Source organism: Epargyreus clarus, unplaced genomic scaffold (assembly GCF_041222505.1).
Source record: "Epargyreus clarus isolate Ecla_fem2 unplaced genomic scaffold, WU_Ecla_fem_2.2 ptg000003l, whole genome shotgun sequence".
In the NCBI taxonomy this organism is placed as follows: domain Eukaryota; kingdom Metazoa; phylum Arthropoda; class Insecta; order Lepidoptera; family Hesperiidae; genus Epargyreus; species Epargyreus clarus.
In genome coordinates, this window is record NW_027332211.1 from 14,107,697 (window position 1) to 14,131,028 (window position 23,332).

At 34.9% G+C, this 23,332-nt stretch overlaps 2 protein-coding genes and 1 non-coding gene across 12 annotated transcripts in view; 1 reads left to right on the plus strand and 2 right to left on the minus strand.

The window, feature by feature from the left end:
- Window positions 1-2,916, minus strand: part of dnt (tyrosine-protein kinase Dnt) — a 53,697-nt gene extending 50,781 nt beyond the window's left edge. Inside the window, exon 1 of the mRNA XM_073089972.1 lies at window positions 2,476-2,916. Within this exon, the coding sequence (XP_072946073.1) occupies window positions 2,476-2,566 (91 nt within the window). The 5' untranslated portion in view covers window positions 2,567-2,916. The remainder of the gene's footprint in view (window positions 1-2,475) is intronic.
- A 2,124-nt stretch (window positions 2,917-5,040) lies between these two features.
- Window positions 5,041-5,112, plus strand: TRNAD-GUC (transfer RNA aspartic acid (anticodon GUC)). Its single transcript has one exon. It is a non-coding gene; the product is annotated as a tRNA-Asp (tRNA).
- A 1,147-nt stretch (window positions 5,113-6,259) lies between these two features.
- LOC140754863 (uncharacterized) lies at window positions 6,260-23,213 on the minus strand. 10 transcript variants are annotated; one of them, XM_073090050.1, is made up of 10 exons: window positions 23,053-23,213; window positions 17,309-17,444; window positions 15,507-15,681; window positions 12,419-12,581; window positions 12,116-12,242; window positions 11,722-11,893; window positions 9,418-10,521; window positions 8,363-9,101; window positions 7,945-7,987; window positions 6,925-7,063 (listed from the first exon to the last, which is right to left on the minus strand). In XM_073090050.1, the coding sequence occupies exons 1-9, from the start codon at window positions 23,057-23,059 to the stop codon at window positions 7,953-7,955; spliced, it is 2,658 nt and encodes an 885-aa protein (XP_072946151.1). In that variant the 5' UTR covers window positions 23,060-23,213; the 3' UTR covers window positions 6,925-7,063; window positions 7,945-7,952. The 10 variants fall into 10 exon arrangements, with proteins under 10 accessions (XP_072946127.1, XP_072946119.1, XP_072946173.1 ...); XM_073090032.1 differs by having other exon boundaries at window positions 8,285-9,101; XM_073090056.1 differs by having other exon boundaries at window positions 7,022-7,157.
- Between the last annotated feature and the right edge of the window lie 119 nt (window positions 23,214-23,332).

A 23,332-nucleotide genomic window follows, 5' to 3' on the forward strand; every position in this document is an offset into this window, starting at 1 on the left:
AAATTATCATTTACTTTAAAGCTAAAGGTTAAATAATCGTTGATCGTTGTCTATTAACAGATTATAATACCTATATTTCCCTGAAAAGAGCGATACTACCTTCAACTAAGGCGGTATAAGTATAAGCACAGTATATATATCCTTATACTGTGGTATAAGGGTTTAACCATTTTGCAATTTAAATTGACAATAGACATCAAAATCTACCTATCTCACCACGGGACGCATTTCGGGAAGACGGGCGTGTTGCCAAACATAATAAAAAGATTAAATCAAACCCAGAGATAAGACGCCTCACGTGGTTAAGCTTTAGAATTTCGGAATCGTCGTTAAATAGGATTTATTCTGTAATATTTTTTCACCGACATTTAAGAAGCTCATAGACTCTGATTGAAGTAGGAATCCCCTACTCTAAGTTGCAATCGAAACAAAAACAAAAGTGAGATTTCTATACAATATTTTTATAATCCACTTTACGGACATCTTAATAAAATACATAATAGGATTATAGGATTTAAGAAATTAGTGCCCTTTAAAGTCCCATAAATTTATAGTTGGGACAAACGGTATCTATGTGTAAGTTTTACCCATAATTATGTCTCCTGGTTGGTGTTTTCGGAAAAAAATAATTAAAGCTTGTTACGGATTATGTCACGGACGAATGACTGTGGAGATTATCAAATATTTTGCAGTCATATTATTGTACCAAACACGAATACCATTTTTGTGATTACGATTCCAACATCAGAGCGAAAGATGGCATTCGAAAATAAATACACAATTATTTAAAAGTAAATAAACAGACATTTGCATGAATTTATACCCATACATATGTAGGTATAGGTACTATTATACAGAAAGACGTAATCCAATTTAATTATCAAAATTGCGACCAGTCCGACCTTTCAATGCCACAATCGCAATGATAAAACACCTTATCGTACGAGATAAAGATTTAACAGTAGCGCTATCTGGTGCATACCTCAATATTAAAAATAAGCAGATATGAAGCTCACAGCTTGACAGGAAACTATATATTAATTAAACGGTGACCGGTAGTTGCCATCAATCACTATCTCTGGTACTGGTATCTACGTTTCCGGATTTCGTAAAGATTGTATACAATCTTCCCATTTTGCATTAGGTATACAAAATACTTTTTCATTTTCTTTTTGGTTACAGAATAACTGTATGAATTCTGCACTACTGTGTTCCCCTATCGGTTCCCGTCAATAGATCTGATTAGGTATTCTAGAAAGTAGCAATGCATCTATGTCAAAAAATGCCACAGTGACCAATGTCTTATTGCTGTATTATTATTTACTATGTCTATAGACAAAACATAAATATACATAGACAACGTCAGAGTGCAATTATTCCCGTTATTATATTGGTAGCCATAATTTTTATAGAGTCCAGTAAGATATTTTAAATAAAGAACGGCTCTTGTTTATCAAATGCCATATTCTGCGTATTATTAATATTACCTAGTTTAATTGTATTTATTAAAACTTCAATTTTTGTACCAAAAGTATTAAATAAATAACTCATTGTGGTGTTATATTTTTAATTAAGCAGGTAAGGCATCAGCTTGAATACGGTTCAAAGAAAAACTAACGAGCCGCGATAACTTTAAAGTAGGTCAGACGGGTGAAGCTTCAAGCTAGTACAATACCTTAACAAAATATCAGGTAGGAATCATTATATTATTATCCTCTCCTTACAATTAAAAAGAAAATTATTTTATAGTTACTTCTAGTAGCTTTAGTATTTGTAAATGTTGCCTATTAAATGCTATATAAAATTGTTTCCTAATTTCTTATTAATATTTGAATAACAGTAATGTATACATTTAAAAAATACTTGTTTCAAATATCGGCTTATCTCATGCTTATCTGGACAAAGTTTTACGATCTAAATTATTTTTATCGATATTCATTGTAAATGCTGCTCATCTCAAAAGAACATTTTATGTATTTATTTTTAAAAATGATAATTACTAAGTAAATATTAATTTTCGTTTAAAGTACAGCACCAATATTTTGATTTCCCGATTGACTCAGACATGTGCATTTCTTACAGGTATCTACGATTCAAATATAAAAGATTAATGAGTAGGCTATATATACAAGCTCTGCAGTTGTTTTCATATTCAATTAGGTACGGGCAAGTCACTGGTCTCAAACCTTTATCGTAACGACTACAATAGGTGAGTAACTAAACAGCACAGTATAAATGTCAACAAGAACTTTGCAAGCATTTCGATCCTTATTGTAATGTAATAATAAATAATTATCTAATTGCTTGAATTAAAAACCTACTTAACGTAATTAAGTTCGTAACATTATTAGTGAGGTCATTGAGCTTTATCCGCGCCTTATCAAATGATATCCGACACTAAGCCGCCCGAATCCCAGTTTTAAATAAGATAATCTTCTTACTTAAATAATATGATTTGGGTGATAAAGAACTTACCAAGTAATCTCCATACTTCGGCGCTGCTGAGATAAACGTTCAGATGACCAAGACACAGTGGTAGCAACAACAAACCGGCAAGCCACTTCATCGTTCCACTTTACTATACTGTCCTAAGAAAGTTTTTGATCTTCTCAACAGTTCACAAACACTTTTGTTTCACATTTTCAACCACCGTCCAACTAACCAACGTTGAGTTCTTACCGATTCAAGATACACACTCAAAACGTACAATTTCACAGAAAATTCTAAAATAACACTCGATATAAACTTGTTTTGCTTAAAAGTCTTTAACTTTATTCATGAAAAGCTATATCAAAGTAGATATTAGTACGAAATCAACACATAAACAATGATAAACTGATCGTTATTTGACAAAACGTAACGACACTACCTTCCCATAGCAAAGTCTCCGATAAACTGGTTGAGTCGAGTTAAGTTGCCTGCATTTTGCCTTTGGACTGCGACTCCATTGCCAATGGCTCTGTGTGTGTATCTGTACCATAGTACATTGTACAGGTGTGAGCGTGACAACGTGAGTTATCCAAGTAGTTCATTTACGTTGCGCTAGATGTCGTGTTATACAATTTGTTTAAAGTTTTTCTCTTTTATGATATTAATTTTACAATATGTTTTGATTTTAAAAATCTATTTGTATTGGCGATGTGTTAAGTAATAAATTAATGGACTATGACATTCAAGACTATTTTATAATAAGATGTTTTAGCATTAAACTGTTTAACATACATAATTATTAATTAATTAACATTATAAAAAATATTATCACAAGAATCTGTTAGCAATAATATTGATTATAAACAGGAGTACCTTTACCATTGGTGGTATGTACTTATTTAATAAATGATATCTTAATCGTAAACTTAAATTATCAATCTGCCTTCTAACTAAATTGATGTAAATCAGCAATTTTTTCTTATAAAACATTAAACTTTTTTGGTCCTGCCTAGTAACTTTATTGTACAGTAATAAAGATAATAAAGTGATAACATCATGTTCCGCGAACGCTAAACTGGCATTTAGAGTCTCGTTTATCAAAGATATTAATCACTTTGTTTAAAAATAATATTACTTTGTATTAAAAAATCTTTCAGTATGACGCGCTGTCAAGTAGGTACAATCCTTAAATTTAAAAAATAATTAGATAAACACAAAAATGAAACATGGGTAATTTGGAGTTAGGACCATCTCTAAATTAGTCGCCAATAATTAGTTACTATCGCAAGACCAGTTCCTATTAAAGACCCTAAAGTTACTTCACAGTTTTAAAAAAGTTAAATGCCGATGTCACGTAATAAAAACCGATCAATAAAGAAATTAACTATCTACTAGGTACTTTTTACTAGATACGGAAGTCTGTCAGAGGAAAGAAAATCTTTGTAGGAGTACACCATGAATAGGGTTACTATGGTTTACCTAAAACAATAGGATATACATAAAGATTCCAGAAACGGTACATTATTGTACATTTCTGCTAACCGAAGAACCTTAGGTACTTTTATTTATAGAGAGTTGGATGTAGAGAAGTTGAAGTGTATACTTCCATCCAACTCATCTTATCTGAACGTTTACTGATTAAATAAAACTGGAAATTCCGAAAATTTCAAATATTACGTATTAAAGAATTGTTAGAGATTGTCAACAAAATAAAACTAGCTTCTTACGGCGTTGTACTGAGTTATATAGTAATAAAATAATAATTGTACATATAATTTAAAAATACCTAATGTACGTGTAAGAGCATAATATTTTACAATGTCTAATAAAAATATAATAAATTAATTCTTGATACTCAGTGCGTATATCGAGTAATATCGAGTGTAACCCCTGTAAGCAGGAATGTCCTTTGTATTCTTAACCACTTGGTAACTCAGGCAGGACCACCCGCGAGTTGCTACTGGCTCATTGGAGTTAACAAGCATGTAAACAGACGTGATCTTGAATCATGAACCAGTTTGTGTTCAATCGGGTGTGACTTTACACTAGTAACGAGTTGATAATAATTTCGTTGATCACCATGCACAACGGTAAATAGGTTTGGTAGGCTTTAAGACATTATTTGCTGCTAATTGACATTATTATATTTTTATCGTTAATTTACGTAATTGTCGTAATAGTATAAGCTTATAACTAAAAATGTGCCTAAGCTGATTAATAGTGTCTTAAATAATAATTTACTAGAAGGAGGTAATTTATTGATTACAATCTGAAATAAATGGCCTAGCCAAAAATACATTATCTATGTAGTTTAGTACCATCTATCGAGATAATATGAACTTATATGAACATGGGTATGTAACGTGTGTAGCCATTGTAATAGAACCATTTGTGTACGATAGATGGCGTTAAGAGTACCTTTGTCTTATTATCTACCAAATATACAAAACTACATATGATTATTATTATTGAAATGATTGATTTCAATGAGACAGTGAAAATTTTAAGCTTTTCTAACTCATTTCTCCGTATTTAACTTATATCATGACCGAAATTACATTTGAAATGTACTTAGGTCTTCTATACCATAATTTCAAAAAGTTTCATGTATCCTCGGTAGTATAGTGGTAAGTATCCCCGCCTGTCACGCGGGAGACCGGGGTTCGATTCCCCGCCGGGGAGGCTTTTTTTATTTATTATCATAGAGTGTATATATTTGTATATCTTTTTTAACCGACTTCAAAAAAGGATAACTTCGTGAACCGATTTTTTTAGTTGGAAAAAAGATATTTCAAAGGTGATCCCATTAAAGGAAATCAGGGTGTGATAATGGCAGACCAGGTAAATCAACGGGAACTTTAAAAAATCGTTGGGGCGACTAGTGCATTTGTAAGTTTTTTCATTAAGTATTTTTATCCATATATTATATTAATATAAACGTTAGAATGTCATCGCTAGAAAGGAAGGGTGAAAATAATTTAACAAAAAAAGTACTGAAATCAGCGCTCAATATATTTCGTTGGATAACGGCGTAAACACCGTGTCTAATATGAGCGCCGACTTCAGAAATACGTACTAAACCAACATTTATTTCAATTATTTTCGACTTTGTAAATGACATAGAAGTCGGTTTTATGTTTTTATTATTTTTTTTTATTACGCTGTTTTTAAATTATTAATAGCACTGTAACCAATTATATAATATGAAATAATTTTTAAGCATTGCGTATGGCGCATGGAAAAATTATAATAACTTTCCTTCGTAATCCTTTTATTTAAACAAGAAAGTACCTATCTTTAAAACTGCATTGCAGCAGCTAACATTTTCCGAAAGTATATTTTTTGAGAATCATTTTACTTCATCCGATTAAAATGAAATAGTTTTATTTAATATGCTAAGGTACAAAGGTAGGTAATAGGCTCTTATAATAGGGTTTCCAGTTATTATGCAATCTAACAGTTTCTGTCCCCTTTACCTACACATAGTTCAATTATTGTGAAGTCCATCAATGTTTTGTCATGTTTATAAATATAGGCTTAAAATGTTTTTTTTTTATAATTAACATACCTACCTCCAATAATACATGATTTTTGTATTCAGATCCATTTTGAATCTTTTCTCCTTGCATGTAGGGTATATCACAGCTGTTCTAGTCCTCGAGAACCGGAATTGTTGAAGGGTTTTCCTTCAACAATTCAGGTGACCGGATGGAACCACCAAAAGCACATTAATATTACGGTCTACTAGGTAGCTTTGTAGCGGTGTCTAAAAATAATCGAACTCAGTAGGTACTTAATTACTTTACCGACTTCCAAATAAGAAACAGAATTATTCCAAAATATATTTTAATACAAAAATTTTATATTACAAAAATTGTATTTTCGATAAATATGTCTGACACTTTGGCAAAATATTTATGTAATCAATTGTTAAAAACCAATAATAGCTATAATCATTATCATCGATACAAATATTAATAAAAAATTATATCGTATAAAAATCCATAGTAGACAGAATACAATAATATGGACGTGTAAGAGAGAGTAGTAAAAATTAAATCTATAGTATAAAAAGTTACGCGGCACATGAAAGCATACTCGAAAATTAAATACACATTAACTTAGGACAGGCTACATATGGCACAGAGGAACTATCGGGAGCGTGGCGCGAGCGCTCATTTGTCTTTGGGCTTCTTTTCCTTCTTGCGCGGCGGCGGCACGGGCGCCTCGCCGCCGGCCGCGCCCTCCTTCTTGAGCACCTTCTTGACGACCTTCTTGCGGGGCGCGTCCGCGGCGGCCTCGGTGACGGACGACTCGATCTGGGCGGCGGTGGTGGACTTGCCCTTGGGCTGAGGCTTGACGCCGATCTGCGAGAGCGACACCGCGCCCACCGGGGGCGTGGGCAGCTCGGGCTCCTCGACGGAGAGCCGCTGCTCCTGGAGCGGCGGCCGGGGCGAAGCGGGGTCGGCGGGAGGCGAAGGCGAGGTGACGGTGGGCGAGCGCAGCTCGCTGGCGATGATGGCGTGCGCGAGCGTCGCCGCGTCCTCGAGCTCGCTGTCGGGGGTGGGGAGGGGGTCGGCGGCGGCGGGGGGGTGCAGCTGCAGCTTCCCTGCCGGCTTGCGACGCTCCTCCGCTACACAACCAAGTTATTCCCGCCTTTATTCTCTCGTTGGATTAGACGTGGCGTTAGTATGGCGTTCACATTAGAGAGCAAGCTCGGTTAGGGCCTGTAACAAAGTCGAGGGAAAACAGAGCTACGTTGTTAATTCGAAAATGCAAGCGGGTTATGCAAAGTTAGGTCTGTGTCGGTTAGCGCAGTTCGAAGCCGACATTACAAGGACTATTATATTTAAAAAAAGTCTTGGTTATCGATTACTATTAATTATCCTCAATTTATTAATAAAAATATTTATTTACGTGGAAATTATGTATGTAGATATATGTTGTATGTATATAAATAAAATAGTTAGGCACTACTTTGTGATAAAAGTGATAGTGTTCCGTGAAAAGCATTTAATAATGTTCCTTGCAATGTGTGTGAAACGATCATGTAAAGCGAAAAAGAAAACAAAACTAAGAAATTGTTTTACAATTGCGTACAATTATTTACAATTGTAACAATTCCCTATGACTCATGAGTGCATCACAAAACGGAATACAGAAATCTTTGCTTTCTATAATTACTTTGAATATTATAATGGGCTTAGGTACGAAATGCTTTTAACAGATGTTGCAGCAAAGATAACCGCGCAGTAATAACTCATTCCGCCTCCTGGTCAAGTAGGTGTCTGTTCGTGGGGAGGTCCGTTTAAATCCCAGAAATAGCTTCGTGAGTCGTTGACGTTCACCAGTTCCTACATATTGCACCCACTTGGACACAACCCAACATCCACCAATTAAATTTATTTACAGAATTTTCATACGGTTTACTTTTAGATTTGCATCAATGGTTGTAATATATTTTTTTTGATATCGAAGACGTTGTGTTGTGTCCAGGTACTATATTGTTATTACCTGTTCTATCAAAGCCGCGTCTCTTGGGCTGCCTCCTCGGTAGCTGGGTGAAACAACAACGAATTTTGAAACGTACGATCATTAAAATAACATTAAAAACCAAGAAAAAACACAAAACGGCACAAAAAAACATTATGAATGCATCGATTTACGAGAACAGCGCAGAGAAACATTTGTACAAAAGTTGTTACGATCCATTCGCATTCCTCGTAAAACAGATGACACTAAACTATAATTTGTATTAGTATAAGACTATGAAAACTGCAAAATGAACTCGGTGAGATCTGAGAGTGCAAAGCCGTTTGATTTGCCGGCGGGCGCAGTTTTTCTTTCTACTTACATTTAGCAGCAGAAACTATAGGAACTTCTTCCTTCGAGGGTGTGTTAGCTAGGGGGGGACTGTCTGTTGTAGAAGCACCTTTTTCGGGTGTGACTTCAGGCTTGCTAGGAGCGGCCGGCGCCTTAGCCGGTGAAGATACAACTTTTGGTGGTACCGCAGAAACAGCATCCTCGATCTTTTTCGCAGGTTCTGGTGATTTGGACGGAATGGTAGATGGCTTTTCTGGCTCTGCAGGTGGTGTAGCAACAGGAATTTCCGCGGCAGGAACTTCAGCCGGGGCCGCGGGTTTGAGTTCTTTCGTTGGAGCGGCTGCAGCAACCACTTTAGCAGGTTCAGGTGCTGCTACAGGAACTGCAGCTGGAGATGGCGCCTTCACAGCTGGTTCAGGAACATTAATAGGTGTGGGAGGCCTTATTTCTGCAGGCGCTTCAGGCAGAGCTGGAGATTCTGGTAGTTTAGGTGTCTCAACAGGAGCCACTAATGTAAGATCTGCGGCAATTTCGGGTACTGGCGCAGGAGCCGCGACGTGTATTTCTTCTGGTATATTAACAGCAGATGTTTCTAGTGCTCGTGGCACATCTTCGACCGGCGCTGCGGGTGCAGGTGGCTGAGGTGGAGGTGTCGATTGTTTAGGGGACGGAGATCGCGGCTGGCTTAAAGTTTGGGAAATCTTAGCCCAGATGTTATCAAATGCATCAGCTCCCATGTAATCTATGTTACCCGCTTCCCATCCCTGACGACGTGTTAAATCATCAAGAGCCTCTCGTTGGGCCCCAGCGCCTAGAACAACGCGAGCCAGGTTGCCCGCAACACCAGTCTGAAATAAGATAGAATCTGTATTATTATAATGAATGTTAATAGCAGGAACTCGTTGATAACTTTTCTATTGGTGGATAGGAAATTAGCTCGTGTTATAACAGGAAACGCGTGCAATATAGATTATCAGAAAATCTTGGCATGCAAAACAGCTCAAACCTAATATCTACTAATACGTGGTAGTAAATTATGGAGACCGGAATAAGTGTAATTCTGGGTATGAAAAACACTATTTACAAATTTTGTGTTAATGCATTAAAAAATAAAACATACATACCGTTTTTTTACATCATTACATCTTTAATAGGTGGACTTACTTGGTCTTCTATAGCATTTGTCTGACTAACTATATCATCTTCTTCTGTTAGCTGCAATGAATTCTCCATAGGAGTTGGACTTTCTGGAGGCGATGGTGTTGGAGTAGGAGGTACTTCATGTGTACAGATCTTCTTCCCTTGGGAATCGATGGTCATTCGATGCCTCAAATAAAAACCATCATAGGGATGCCTGGGTCTTAAATTTTCAAAAACCTCACAATCTGTTTCACAATAGCCATTAATTTTAGATTCTGTTTCAGTCTCTTCAGTTTCAGTGTTGTGTGTGTGACCACCTCGCGCTTTCTCATGATCATGATGAACATAGTAAGTGTACTCCACCCTTTGTTGATGTGTAGGATAATGAACGTTCTCTGAATCTTTTTGAAACATATATTCTGAGATTTGATCATTTTGTGCATGTGGAAAAGTATTTTGTTGGAGTTGTAGGTTTGGATCGTAATTGTATGATGGTTGATTATCTTGTTGTGTGTGTTCTGAATACTGGTCTTGATGACGTTGTGTGTGATGAGTGTGTTGAGTGAAAGTCTCTGCACTGTGTTGATGTTGATTCTGTTGTTCCGGTTGGTGGTTTTGAATGTTAGGTGGCTGTTGATGATTTTGCGAATACTGTTGATCTTGACTATAATTGTAATGTGGGTTATATTCCCACAAATTGCCTCTGAAATCATGATGACTATGATCAAAATGTTCAACTTGATTTTGTTGGGAATTTTCAGGTTGCCATATATTCTGGACATCCGGGTGGATGATATCTGTTTGATGATGCTGGGGAGACACATAATCCCAAGCGTATTTTCTCAATTCCTCATGATTTTCTGCTTTTTTAAATTCTGGCTGGCGTGGAGCTGAATCTCCAATACTTGGCGGAATATGTCCTCTGTAGATATCCCAGGGATCATGATATTGTGTAACGTCGATTTCTGGCACATTCACTTCTACATAAGGAATTTGGGCATCTGGGTGGTGCCAAGGAAACTCTGATTCTGGGTCCAGAATAGGTTCATAGAGACCAGAGTCCAATCTTGGCTCAGCATGGAACCCTTCTTGGGAAGTTGCCGCTGGGAGGGCTTCCTCAATCTCAACCTATTGGTTGAAGTGACAAAATAGCTCAGTGGAAACGCATGCAAAGAACTTGAACTAAGCTTTACACACGAACGATTGTATTAAATAAACGGTGCAAAAGCTTTGTCCAAGCGCTATTAGTATTTATGTATTTTATATACAAAATTGGCGTCACTATATAAACATACAAAAAAATGTCAATATAATAATACGAAATAAGAACATTGATTAGAAGATTTTTAAATTTAGATATGTAAGTTATTTATTGATTCTATACTTGATTTTGTATGTTTATGCAGATAACGCGGTGAATATTTCACCAAAATACCAACACCATCTACTCTATCCCAAACAAAAATTTATTAAACCGTGCAGAAAGCGATCGAGAGAGCCAGTACTTTCAAAGTTAGAACATGTTAGTATTTTGGAGAAATGTTTAGTTCATTAACACAGAAACAATAAATTCACAAACGGTGCAAAAATATAGCGGATACGGTGCACAAAGCTTAAAATTGCAAGCGCTTTAGTCACTCAAGAGAAATCAGGCAAAAATATTACAATTTAAAATCAAAAGTACCTATATTGTACAAAATTTACAGAAACACTTAAAAAGATGAGGTGATAACTAAGTAGAATCAGTATTAAACTTTTGATTATTCTCACCTCTGCAATTTTAGAATCCCGTTGCGAATGCTTGGAAAACATGTTGTAATGTTCACTTCAGAAGATGGTGTGACAATGGATCGGTTTACTGCGCGCGAATGGACTGTGACGCGGTGTACCTGCGGTTATGAGCTAAGCAACCACAGGCTACGATGTATCGATTACGACTCCTTGTGGTCTGACATCCGATCTGATACCTAACCTACTGATTGCGTATTATAAAAGCAAACCGCATGTAAAATATAAATTTAAATTAAATGAAACTATAAATAAATTAACAACAATCGGTTAAGAGTTATATAAAGGGCATGATAAAAATAGATCTTGATTATATAAAAAACCTAGTACTTAGTTTCTGAAACGTGTCTGCTATTAATATTACGTTTATAACATTGACTTGCAAACAAGTATATTGTACTTAACGGTCTGCCTAGTAGATACCAGTAAACCGATTTTGTCACCCAAATTCTGACATAATCGTGAAATCATAATTAAAAAATAATAATAGAATTATCAGTGTTCATGACAACGATAAATGAATGATTAGAGGCCACTCACCATAGAGTCTTCAAGCACGCAATGAACATGGCCGACAAAGATGTCCCACCAGAGTTGTAAGAAGTCCCGCAAATGTTGCGGAGCTTCAGACGTTCTAGTCTCCCAGTTGAACTGCTGCAGCCAAGGTTTGGTTGCGCCGATGAAGTGAATGACTTTTAAGTTCTGCCCATAGCTAAAATTAAGAAGTAATTAATAAAAAAGCTATTCTAAAAAAATAAGGTCTAAAGTCATACATATAAAGATAATCATAGATACATTTTAAACATGTATCATGTAGAAACAATTAGATTTAGACAAAACGGACTATCAACTTTGCAAGAAATTTATTAAATGAATTTAACAACAAAAATGACATCTATTTTATTAACAGCAATTTCTATTAAAAATGACTTACTGTTTCAGAGCAGGCAAATAAGAGTAAAAGGCGGCTGATGTGACGTTGTAGAGGAACGGCAAATGTTTATTAATGTCACCATGTGCCCAATCAGAAAAGTATGAGTTAAGTAGACCCTGGTCTCCACCTGAGGGCAAAAGTAAATTTTAAGCGCATTGAAAACTATTGAAAAACAGAAAATGAAGAACAAATAACAAACAAAGAACATTTCCATTATTATTCTCAGCAAAGGAAGATTTATATAATTTTGGATGAAAATATAAGTAATGTAATAAATACAGAAGTATTTTCTGAAAATCTTACCGTCAAAACTGCCTCGTTCTTGAGCGAATTTGATCAGACTAGCGAAAGTTTCGGCAGAGGGTTTGAAGACGAACACGCCAGAGTTAAAGCAGTCGGGCCAGCCGACATCGGGGGCGGCAGAAAACTCCTCTCGCTCGAATAATTCGTCGCAGTTTTGCACAATCTAAAAAATAAAGTGTCCTGATAGAGTGACCAAATTCGGCTTTCTAAAATATGTGTAACGAGCAGTACCTAAGTATTAATTTAATTGTTAAATAATAATAACGAGTGGATAAAAAAATACAATTTAAAAGACTCCCCCTATAGCCTTGCTATGCCACAAGAACGTTTTATAAATTTAAAAACTTAAACCGCGGTAAAGTCCAATTCAAAATTTGATGGTATACGTGCAATTACAAGTGTGGACAGGAGGAATTAGGATTTACTATTGCAGCATATAAATTATATATTTAGATAATATATACCGACATTTCATTAGCGCCAGAATGTAGAGTTTATTTTCGAAATACTTTTTTCTGAATTGGAGTTGGCTCAAATAAATCCTTACTAATATTATAAATCCGAAAGTAACTCTGTCTGTCTGTCTGTCTGTCTGGTTGTCTTTTCTTCACGCCTAAACCACTGAACCGATTTTAATGAAATTTTGTACAAAGATAGTCTGAGACCCGAGAACGGACATAGGATAGTTTTTATCCCGGAAATCCCACGGGAACTAGGGATGGCGATCTAAGATCGATTCATCGGAGAATCGATCTTTTGGACCAAAAAGTCGATTATTTTAATCGATATCCTTACTAATCTTTACTAATATTATAAATGCGAAAGTAGCTCTGTCTGTCTGTCTGTCTGTATGTCTCTTCTTTACGCCTAAACCACTGAACCGATTTTCATGAAATTCTGTACAAAGATAGTCTGAGAACCTAGAATGGACATAGGATAGTTTTTATTCCAGAAATCCCACAGGAACTAGGGATAGCGATCTTAGATCTATTAATCAGAGAAGCGATCTTTTTGACCAAAAAAGTCGATTTCTTTAATCGGTCCCCGGTAATGGATTATACCTACGTTTGTGGGTCTTTTGGCACACTCTAAATAACCATGAGTTTAATGAGTTCTTGCAATCGGAGACGGTTGCAACATTATATTTGTTTTTATAGATTTATTGGGATTATAATAGGGGTGGCAATTCTTACCGGAAAAGATCGATGTTTGAATCGATTCGAATCGAAGTGCAATAAATCGATTCACAAAAAATCGAGGCCCTAAGAATCGTTCTATCTTCGATATTTTTTCGAGGATAGCGAAAAAAAAGGTTATCAGGATCAAACAAGCACTGAAATTATGTATCCGTCAGCAAATCCTTACTTCCTTACTAATCCTTACTAATATTATAAATGTGGAATTAACTCTGTCTGTCTCTTTTTCACGGCTACACCACTGAACCGATTTGAATGGAATTTTGTACAAAGATAGTCTGAGACCCGAGAAAGGACATAGGATAGTTTTTACCTACAGTTACTTTACTTATCCATTAGTTAATCATCTATCTATTTATATAAAAATGAATATTTGTCTATATACATTTTATAGAATCGGAATCTATGCATTTGATCATGTGATGATCTTTTGCAGAGTTGTTGTCCAAGAGCCCACGAAGGTTTGGGAGTTGGTAAGACTAAATTTCGACAGATGGCACCACTGTCATTCCAATGAAAGTACGAATTTTCTGTTTTATGTATGTCATATTATATCTTTAAAATGCGGGCGAAGCCGCGGGCACCACTAGTATTGTAATATATTAAGATTTAAGCTAAAAGCAATACTAGTGTGAAAACTGAATATTTAAATAACACAAAAACTTTTCAAATGTAAACTAATTGAAATAAAAACCACAACTAAAAATACTTCAATTATATGTAAATAATTAGGTGAAAAAAAATATCACTCCAATAATTGATGTTCAGTTATTTAAATTAACAACAGATTTTTCTAACAAGATAGCGCAGTCTATTCATAAAAAAATACTTATCATTATATTATTATATTTATCAGCATTTTACCGACACTTTTCACGTGAATAATTCTTAATTTACTTATCGTGTAGGTATTTTTATCTCAATGTGGATAAAGCACCAGTTGACACATTAACCTACGATAAAAAAACAGTGCCCAAGTGAATGGATTCCATCAAAACGTTATCACGCGGACTGTTATTGAATCCGAATGTTGTTATACTTTCCTCGCATATATTATGTAATTCGATTGATTTAAATTAAAGTTCGGTACGAAGCCTCGGATTTGGTTTCCTACCACTTTGAGGTGCAGCTTCAAAAACACTTCATAATGTCTGTCACGGTTAAAAAATCTTAGAATGAAAGTGTATTATGAATTTGGAGCAGGTCCAAAACTGCCAGGAACAAATATTTGGGCCACGGTTGGCGGTGTCTCGTCATCTCGTGTTACTGTGCTAACGGCTACATCCGGTAACATTGACTTTCCTGGTAAACAATTAGAAGCCGGAATAGCTTATGTAAACGTGCCGATTAATGGCCTATTAATCTGTGCAAAAATCAGGAAATTGTAAATAAATATGGTTAAGAAACTTTCTTCTCCCGGAAATATCAGATGTTGAGAAATACCAGACGTAAGACGAGACGTAAGGTAGGATTTCTAAGAAAAATGAATGATTATTTTATGTATTAAATTATTATAAATTACATCGTGATTAATGTCGTAATTACTATTAAGAACTGTTTGTTACTAGTCAAGAATGGATCATAACAGTCTCTTATCTTTCGGAGCAAGACTTATCGTAATGGCAGTTTGATACAGTCTCATCTAAATATTGCAGTTTTTGTATAAAAACATGCACTTGAATGACATGGACTTTCTTTATTGAATATTGAATAATAATACGTACTTATTAATACAATTGATAAATTAAAACTTTGTAGATACAAAGCGAGTACTAAAATTAGTGTAATTTATTTCTGCTGTTGAGGTGAACCAAAACACTGGAAATCTAAATGAAATGTACAGTTTTTAATTAATTTCAGTAATTATTTTTTTTGTATTTTAAGTAACTTACCAGTGTGTCAGCGTCGAGGAAGACGCACTTCTCGTATTGAGTGAGATTCCAACAATGGATCTTCGTGAAGGTGATGCCAAGTTCCGGCCGCTGCAGTAAGGCGAGATGTGCCGCATCCTTAGAATCCAGCACGTCTACTATCACCACTTCAGCAAATACTGCGCGAAGGCGGTTCCTGAAAGTAACAAATGCCCATGATTTTTATGTTACAATACTCTGTAGGATGTCCTTTTACTTTCATACAGTACTAAAATTAACAGTCTGTTTAAAGAATGAGACTATAGAATCTAATCTAAATGGTGATGGTTTCATAGCGATGATTCATTTGCTACGTTATCGAGTGTGATCAAATTACAATATACAAACTTTATGAAAGTTCGTTATCATCTTATCATACTTATCATAGGCACGTTTTAGTAAACAAAAAGGTAAAGTTACGATGATTTAATTTGACTAGAACTGCAGAAAGTCTTTTACAGACTTTGTACTCCGTATTTACTCTGAAAAAAATTCTAAGGAGGTTTCAAAGACTCAGCCAATTAATAATGAAATCGAACTTTATTTAATAATATTTAAAAATGATGATCAAATCAATTTTTTATGAATTTTATTGGAAGTTCATCATCATCACCAATTTACCAGATTTAAAACAATGCACATATGTTATCATTAAACTAAAAGAAGATACAAGCGGATGCTTGCAATTTACTCGTTAGGAACATCAATTACTGAACTCGTAACTGCGCGGTAAGGCTACAACAATAAATATTTATTCTTTCTTCATCTCCATCATGATACGTCGGTTGACTTATGCGTACTCTTTATTAAAATAAATCTTAACTTAATAAACGGAAAATCAAGATCAAATTGCTACTTTAAAATCGTTTCGGCTATTTCATCTGTCACAGATGTTTCTTGCGCACGGCTATGAATTGCGTTCTATATAAATATATTGCGTTCGGTATATATTGCGTTCCGTAAACTCGTAAAAATCGTAATGCTATCAACAAATCGGTACAGGCATGCTGACCGGTGAAAATCGAAATTTTACTACCGTCTGCTACACAAGCCACATCAGATTGAAAGATGACGTCAAATATTCGTTCGGTACACAAGTCATAATATATGTTTGAAAGTTTTAATACTCAAATTACGATTTACGGATGTAACGATCCCCTTGGCGTTGGTTCGGATGAGTTAGCACTGGTAATCATATATATTTCCCACGCTTTGCAGTGGGCCATAAATATATGTACGTTCCTGGGAACGCAGCCGGGTCGAGCAATTGATAGATGCTAGATCATTCCTATCAAATACATTTAAGAATAAAAATTGTTGGTTGAATTTTCCAATCCGATATTGATTGTAAATATATCACCGCACAACTTTCATTTGGCTAGGAACAATTATTAAGTAATATATGAATTGCTATAGGACTTCTGATCTGAAGGATGTGATAAAGCAGACGCATGCAATACATGAGGCGTTCCAACCTAAGCCAACGGGATGACGTCAGACGGGGTGGCTGCTGATAGAATTGTCGTATAATAATTGCAGTCGATGAAAGACATCCATTGGCAGCTACGACTGTTTTATATCAGGTGGCCTTAATGCTTATATTTTATAAAAATAATTCAATCGTTGAATTAAAATTTCGGGTCCGATTTGTTATATTTCTTTTATATTTTGTATTTGTATTGTAATAAATTTCTCTGTGACCACAGATGTTTCACTGTCTCCACAGTTGCTTTTGAGTATCAGATTCGACTAGATTCCCCAAAGAGCGTATGTTCCAAGCTTACCTCATGGCCTCAGTGACGGATGGTGTAATGAGTACCACGGCAGGGTACGCGGATCTAGCGCGGCGCAGCGAGTGCACCAGCACTAGGGCTCCGAGACCGTAGGAGTCGTTTGTGGCAAGCGTTACCCATGCTCGGTCTGGAAACAAATAAATCGTGAACATTTCGAACTAAAGTTAATAGAGTTTTAGAGTTCATGAGATTTCACTGGTCTATTGGTATAATTTCTACCTATAAAATAATTATTATCTTTATACCTCACTATATATCAACCAATTCACAGTTTGCAGATCAGTGCCCAAATGTGAAATTTTCGTAGCAGTTTCGCAGGTTTTCTACAGTACTAAAATTTCGAGATAAAAATTGAAATAAGAAGAGGGAAGTGAACCAAAAAAAATACAACAGTCTACAAATTCTAAGTGCTTAAAAATCTAAAATTACGAGACGGTATCCTGGAGAAACACATTTATAAATATAGTTGGAAGCTTGCAATAATGTATTTGGCACCTATCTCCTTCCTGGTAGTATTTTCAATATTATAAACAAATTTACCACTCACTTTACCACCTGCCACATATTTATTACCTACATGCAAACATGAATTACAACCGATCAATGGATTTAACAGGTGATAATACCATCTCAGTTTATTGGAGTGTTTATATGTTAACATTTTCGACTAATTAAACTTTAACCTGATAAATTATTATTTAGTCCTATTTACTGCAAAACTGGTACTGATTAGTATACTATATACACAGTATGTAACAAAATCAATTTCTAACAACTATGTAAACGTTGTCCATAAACCTAAGCTGCGAAAGGAAAGTTGTTTCAGCCAACGTTCAATACACAATGTCAATAGAAAACCACAACCGGACGCAAATGGATGGATCCTAGGCTCAGACAAAATAAAATGTCTATTTGGCACCAGAATTACTTAAGACGGTAACAGTCCAAACAACACAAAATGAAGAGACCAACAACGATAGGACTATTTCCTGTCTTTTTCCTTTTTTAGATCAGGTTCCAACCACAGAACACTGATATATTTAATATATTAAAGTATGTTTGACACTTAACTAGTCTTAATTTAGATGTATGGGCGTATTAAAATAAATAAGTTCAATAAACATTTCTCCCATAAGTGTCCAAGATTGATGATAAAAATACAATTTATTATTTTAGCAATTTGCAAACGCATGGATCGGACGGATAATGATCCGATACAACATGAAAATTATTTTATCAACCACATTTCTATCACTTGCCAACGACGTAAATATCTAAAATAACTGGAAAATTGTACTTACGAATGTTATGTAAATTCGTAATTTATATTTTAACGCTGTGTCAACGCTTTGTTTTGAAATGTTTAGGGAAATGCGCAGTTTGCTAGTTCTAAACAAGATACTGCGTAGGTTCGTCATCGTCTACATGATACTAATTTTGTTGGCACGTGGTGCAACGCTTACTTTGGCGTCATTGATTCCCAGACTAATATTCTGTGTCAATAATGACTCGTCGAAATTGGAAATAAAATATAGAAAAACATATACCTACTTAAAATAAGTTCAACATGAGACTTCGGTCGAGACTCCATCCCGGGCGAAAATTTTACACGCTTTACTATGAACCGTCTAAATAGGTACTCTTACAAATGAAACGCCGATTAAAATCAATTTAGCTGCTTCCATGAATAAACAGACAAGCAGTGAATTGGATACAGAGGCAGACATAAGATGCCGGTATGCATCTTACCTTCCACTTTTGAATAAAATATGAAGTAAGGAATCCATAGTACGGACTAAAATGAAGGTGAAATACGAACACGACATAAATGTTATGTCTTCGTATGAAACATTCACGTGAATATTGCTCGGCGCCCAAGCCGCGTGGGCCATCACATAGTGGCACCATGTAATGGACAAGTGCCGCACGTTCTGTTCCAAAATAGCGCGACACAAATAAAATTGAAAATAAAACTACTGGATAGCGTCAGATATTCGGTGCCGGGAGCGTAGACGCCTATGCATTCCACAATTAAATCGACAATCAGTCTTCTCTATCTACGTGCTGTTGACGTCGTTCTTTAAACAATCCCCACGCATTCGACATTAGCAATTTACAAAAGCTTCTCATACATCATGGGCTTATTATTAAGTATTACAACATCCCCTATTTTCAAGTCGATGACGCTGGAGATATTCATAATGTTTACCGGGCTATTTAAAATCATATTTGATTCATAATCTACTTCCCTCCGCCTCCTATCTTTCTTTGATAAATAGTGTTTCCATATCAGTTTAAAATATGTCACCTATGTACTAAAACTCGATTCTATAATCATATATCTGTATAAAAATGTCTAAATATTTACGTTTCTGTGAAGAGTTTATTGCTTGCCCGTAACTACAAAGTTACGAAGCAAGCGAATGGATAAACAAATAATCGTATAGGAATGTTTATTTCGTTTAAACTCTTATAAAAATATTATTTGAAACGTTCATTTGTCCCATAATATATTTATTTAAAAGCTATAAACATGATCTAATTTATGACAAATATACCTTTTACGATATGCAGCAATAACCTCAATTACCTACTCTGACGAATTTTAATATATTATACTTATATTATGTTTTAATTAAATTTATAATTATTGATCTACTTATTACTTATTTATATTTGATCTTCGGATTATATCATACGAAATCAATCAACATAGACGCTGTAAAAGTTATAAACTCTAATTTGTACATATAGACTGTTGAAACTATTTTAACTCAGGATATACCGCCTAGTCCCCGCTCTATTAGTCCAGAATCTGCATAACATGTTTGTTTTTGCAAAAGCATGATAGTATTTTTCTAACGAGTAAAACATTCGAGGTTTATTTTCTTAAATGAGCAAAGTCCAGGATGTTATTTCAATTTTACTGTCTAACGCTGCTGTATAATTTAATAATTTTAGATCGGGTACGTTAACGTCACAACGCAGTCCAATAAGGCACTCGAGAGTTGAGAGTAGCGGCGCAGGCGCAGGATCAGATGCTGGTCGGGAGTTGGGAGCAATGTCCCTGCGGTTTCTATTTAGGTGCGGCCGGTCCGGCGGGATGGAACCACGCGGGCAGTCGACCGCTTAACGGAATAAAGGAATGCAATACTGATGCATTCAGTTTTTTCAAAATGTTTGGCAAAAAGTAACATGCTAATCATTGAAGCGGAGAAATTAACCAATCTGATAATTTACTTTCTAAATTCGTGTGTGTAGCTCACACGCTATAACGACCAAAATGCAATTTACCAAGTTAACGTTAAGGTTAAATACCGTAGCAAATATCTACTAATAAATATTTATAATACGTGTTCTACGAGAAAGCTGTTATAACATTTATCAATGCATAATTAAGATATTCGTAGCTAATTAAATTGATCCGAAAATTCACTATAGTGATAGAAGATGATTACATTATAAAAATCTAGCTTACCAGACCTGAAATATTTTTATTTAGGAATTTAATTAGTAAACAACATTGTATGAATGTTTTCAGAAATTCACCATCCGAGGCCGTTCAACTTTTTTGAAACGTATTTTACTTATACATAATACGTCACACGGATAATAGGGACCTGCTCGATTTTGCAAGTATCTTATGTTCTTTAGGTCTATCCAAAAATCAAAACAAAATATTGAAAACATTCGTAATGAATATTGTAGTAACAAAAAAAAAACGAATATTCTGGATATGTTCATGATATTTCCTTTTTAATATATTTTAATTTAATTACTTAATGTTAAAATTTGTTTACGTTACGCAATATATTTTCCTAGCGCCAGTGGTATAGCCACAACCGGATCGGATGAATTTTTGCGGCTGAAATGTAATATCTGATATCAAGCCACAACTGTCTTAAAATAATAACATGTGTAATCGACAGGTTAATTAAATAAAATACGTTATCAAAATATGTTGTATTACATAAATTCACGTCATTTATCATTAATCTTAAATAAATATTTTTCTGGTGACTTATTGAACCTCGTATAGACAGACTACAAAAGAAATTTGGTGCTTATAAACAAACTACTGCTTGTCATCTTATAAAAAACTAGGCGAAGTTCATTAAAAAGTTATATTTGGGTTGTAATAGTCAGAGGAGGCAATTTATATTTTTTGGATATCATGAAGAAATATGTAGGGAATAGATAGGAAGGAAGAAATTATTCCTTGAAAACTCCTGTATCAATATGCGCTGATGATTTTTTTTCTGTGAAAGTTTCTAGAATGAATGGTATAAAAGAAAATATCTATCTTCGTCATTAACATTGTTAATTTTGGTTCTACAGCAAAAACTTATTGACACAAACTTTTAGATAAATAAATTTGAGACCATACTTGTTCTTAAAAGTTCTGTGCAACGTAATAGTTTGCCTAATAGAGCGTGAAAATGATATGCACTCCTTGTCAAAATGGCGGCCGAGGGACAAGAGATGTCACAAACTTGGATTTACTTTTACGTAAACTTTTTTTTTTAATCTGCAAGATTTCATAATGTCGAGGACCAGCATTTTTATATTGTAATGGACCAATTTCGTTTTTGTGGGAATAAGGAATATCAAGAAAAAACTCCATGGTCAAGAACGTTGCAATTTTGTTTATGCTGATAACGCATAATACTGATAGAAACGGAGTAAAGACACATTAAGACTGTGATAGTGTTAGTATGTTTACAATCGGGTAGAATTTAATCTGATAACACGAGCGTAATAGTGAGGCCGTACTGAGAACGAGCTAATTCATGATTTCCAGTTGAACCACGAACAAGACTATATAATGTAGGTATAGGATGGCGTCGATGTAGATCAAATTCGAGCTGTTCAAGGTTGAACTGGTTTATATCGGGAGAAATTTTAGAAATTGCAATAGGTACATACATGTATTCTAAGCCAATATCAAATTTCTATTCTCTGCTATTATAAATTAAAATGTATTGAAAAGTTGATAAAGCAGAAATAGTATCTAAGGGTGTTTGATTTTTTTATCGATTCCAAATTTGATCTATACGTTATGGACGTGTCTTCTTCTGTGATCTTCCTCCTTTGTAAATGCGATATAAATTAAATCTTGACAAACTTATGTAACGAAATCAATAGGACGTCCTTCAAATACCAATCCGACCAATAGCAATTTATAATGCAGGATCATTGTTACACTTCTTGCATAGCAAAACTTGAAAAACATCATTTCTCCGGACTTTCTAGGTTTCAAAAAACATAGGTACTATGTCGTACCCGTGTAAGTTTAGTTGCAAAAGTAATTAGAACATTAACATAGATTTATGTAATTTACAAATTAACTAAAACAGGTACTAAAAATATTAAATAATTTTCCGGCATTAAATGATATAAATTAGCAAATGTATTGTTTTAAATGAATCATGATGCTATTTAATTTAATAATTAGATTTTTAAGACAAATATTTTAAGGAAATAGAAAATGAGGATATAATTGAACCCTATACATAAGCACATAATTGAACCCTATGTCCTCTTTAGTGATAAAAAATATAACATTTTAAATCTACCCTTAATTATCAATGATAACCTCAGAACAAGTTATATTTATAATTTATCACGTTATAATAGTGTGAAATATATTCGAATTTAAATAATGTTAAAATAATATTTGAAATCAATTTGATTAAATAAGTCCTATTAAAAATTGAGAAAAGTTTGGGACTCACTTGACATTATGAGGCCGGGTGTAGTCTCGTGCGTGACAGTTCCAGTCACCTCCAATATGTCACGAACTACACGCGCTCTTCGCGCAGCACTAGCAAATGCACGCAACGTGCGCGACCGAGCGACCGCGACCCCCTCGCGGCGCCGGTAGTACGCACACAAGCGCGATACGCGTTAATACAGCGAAAGCCACTCACACTAATATGTTTATCGCATATCACAGAAATAAGTTGTATTGGTTAAAACATTATTTAGCTCACAGTAAGCAAATTTTTGTAGCCA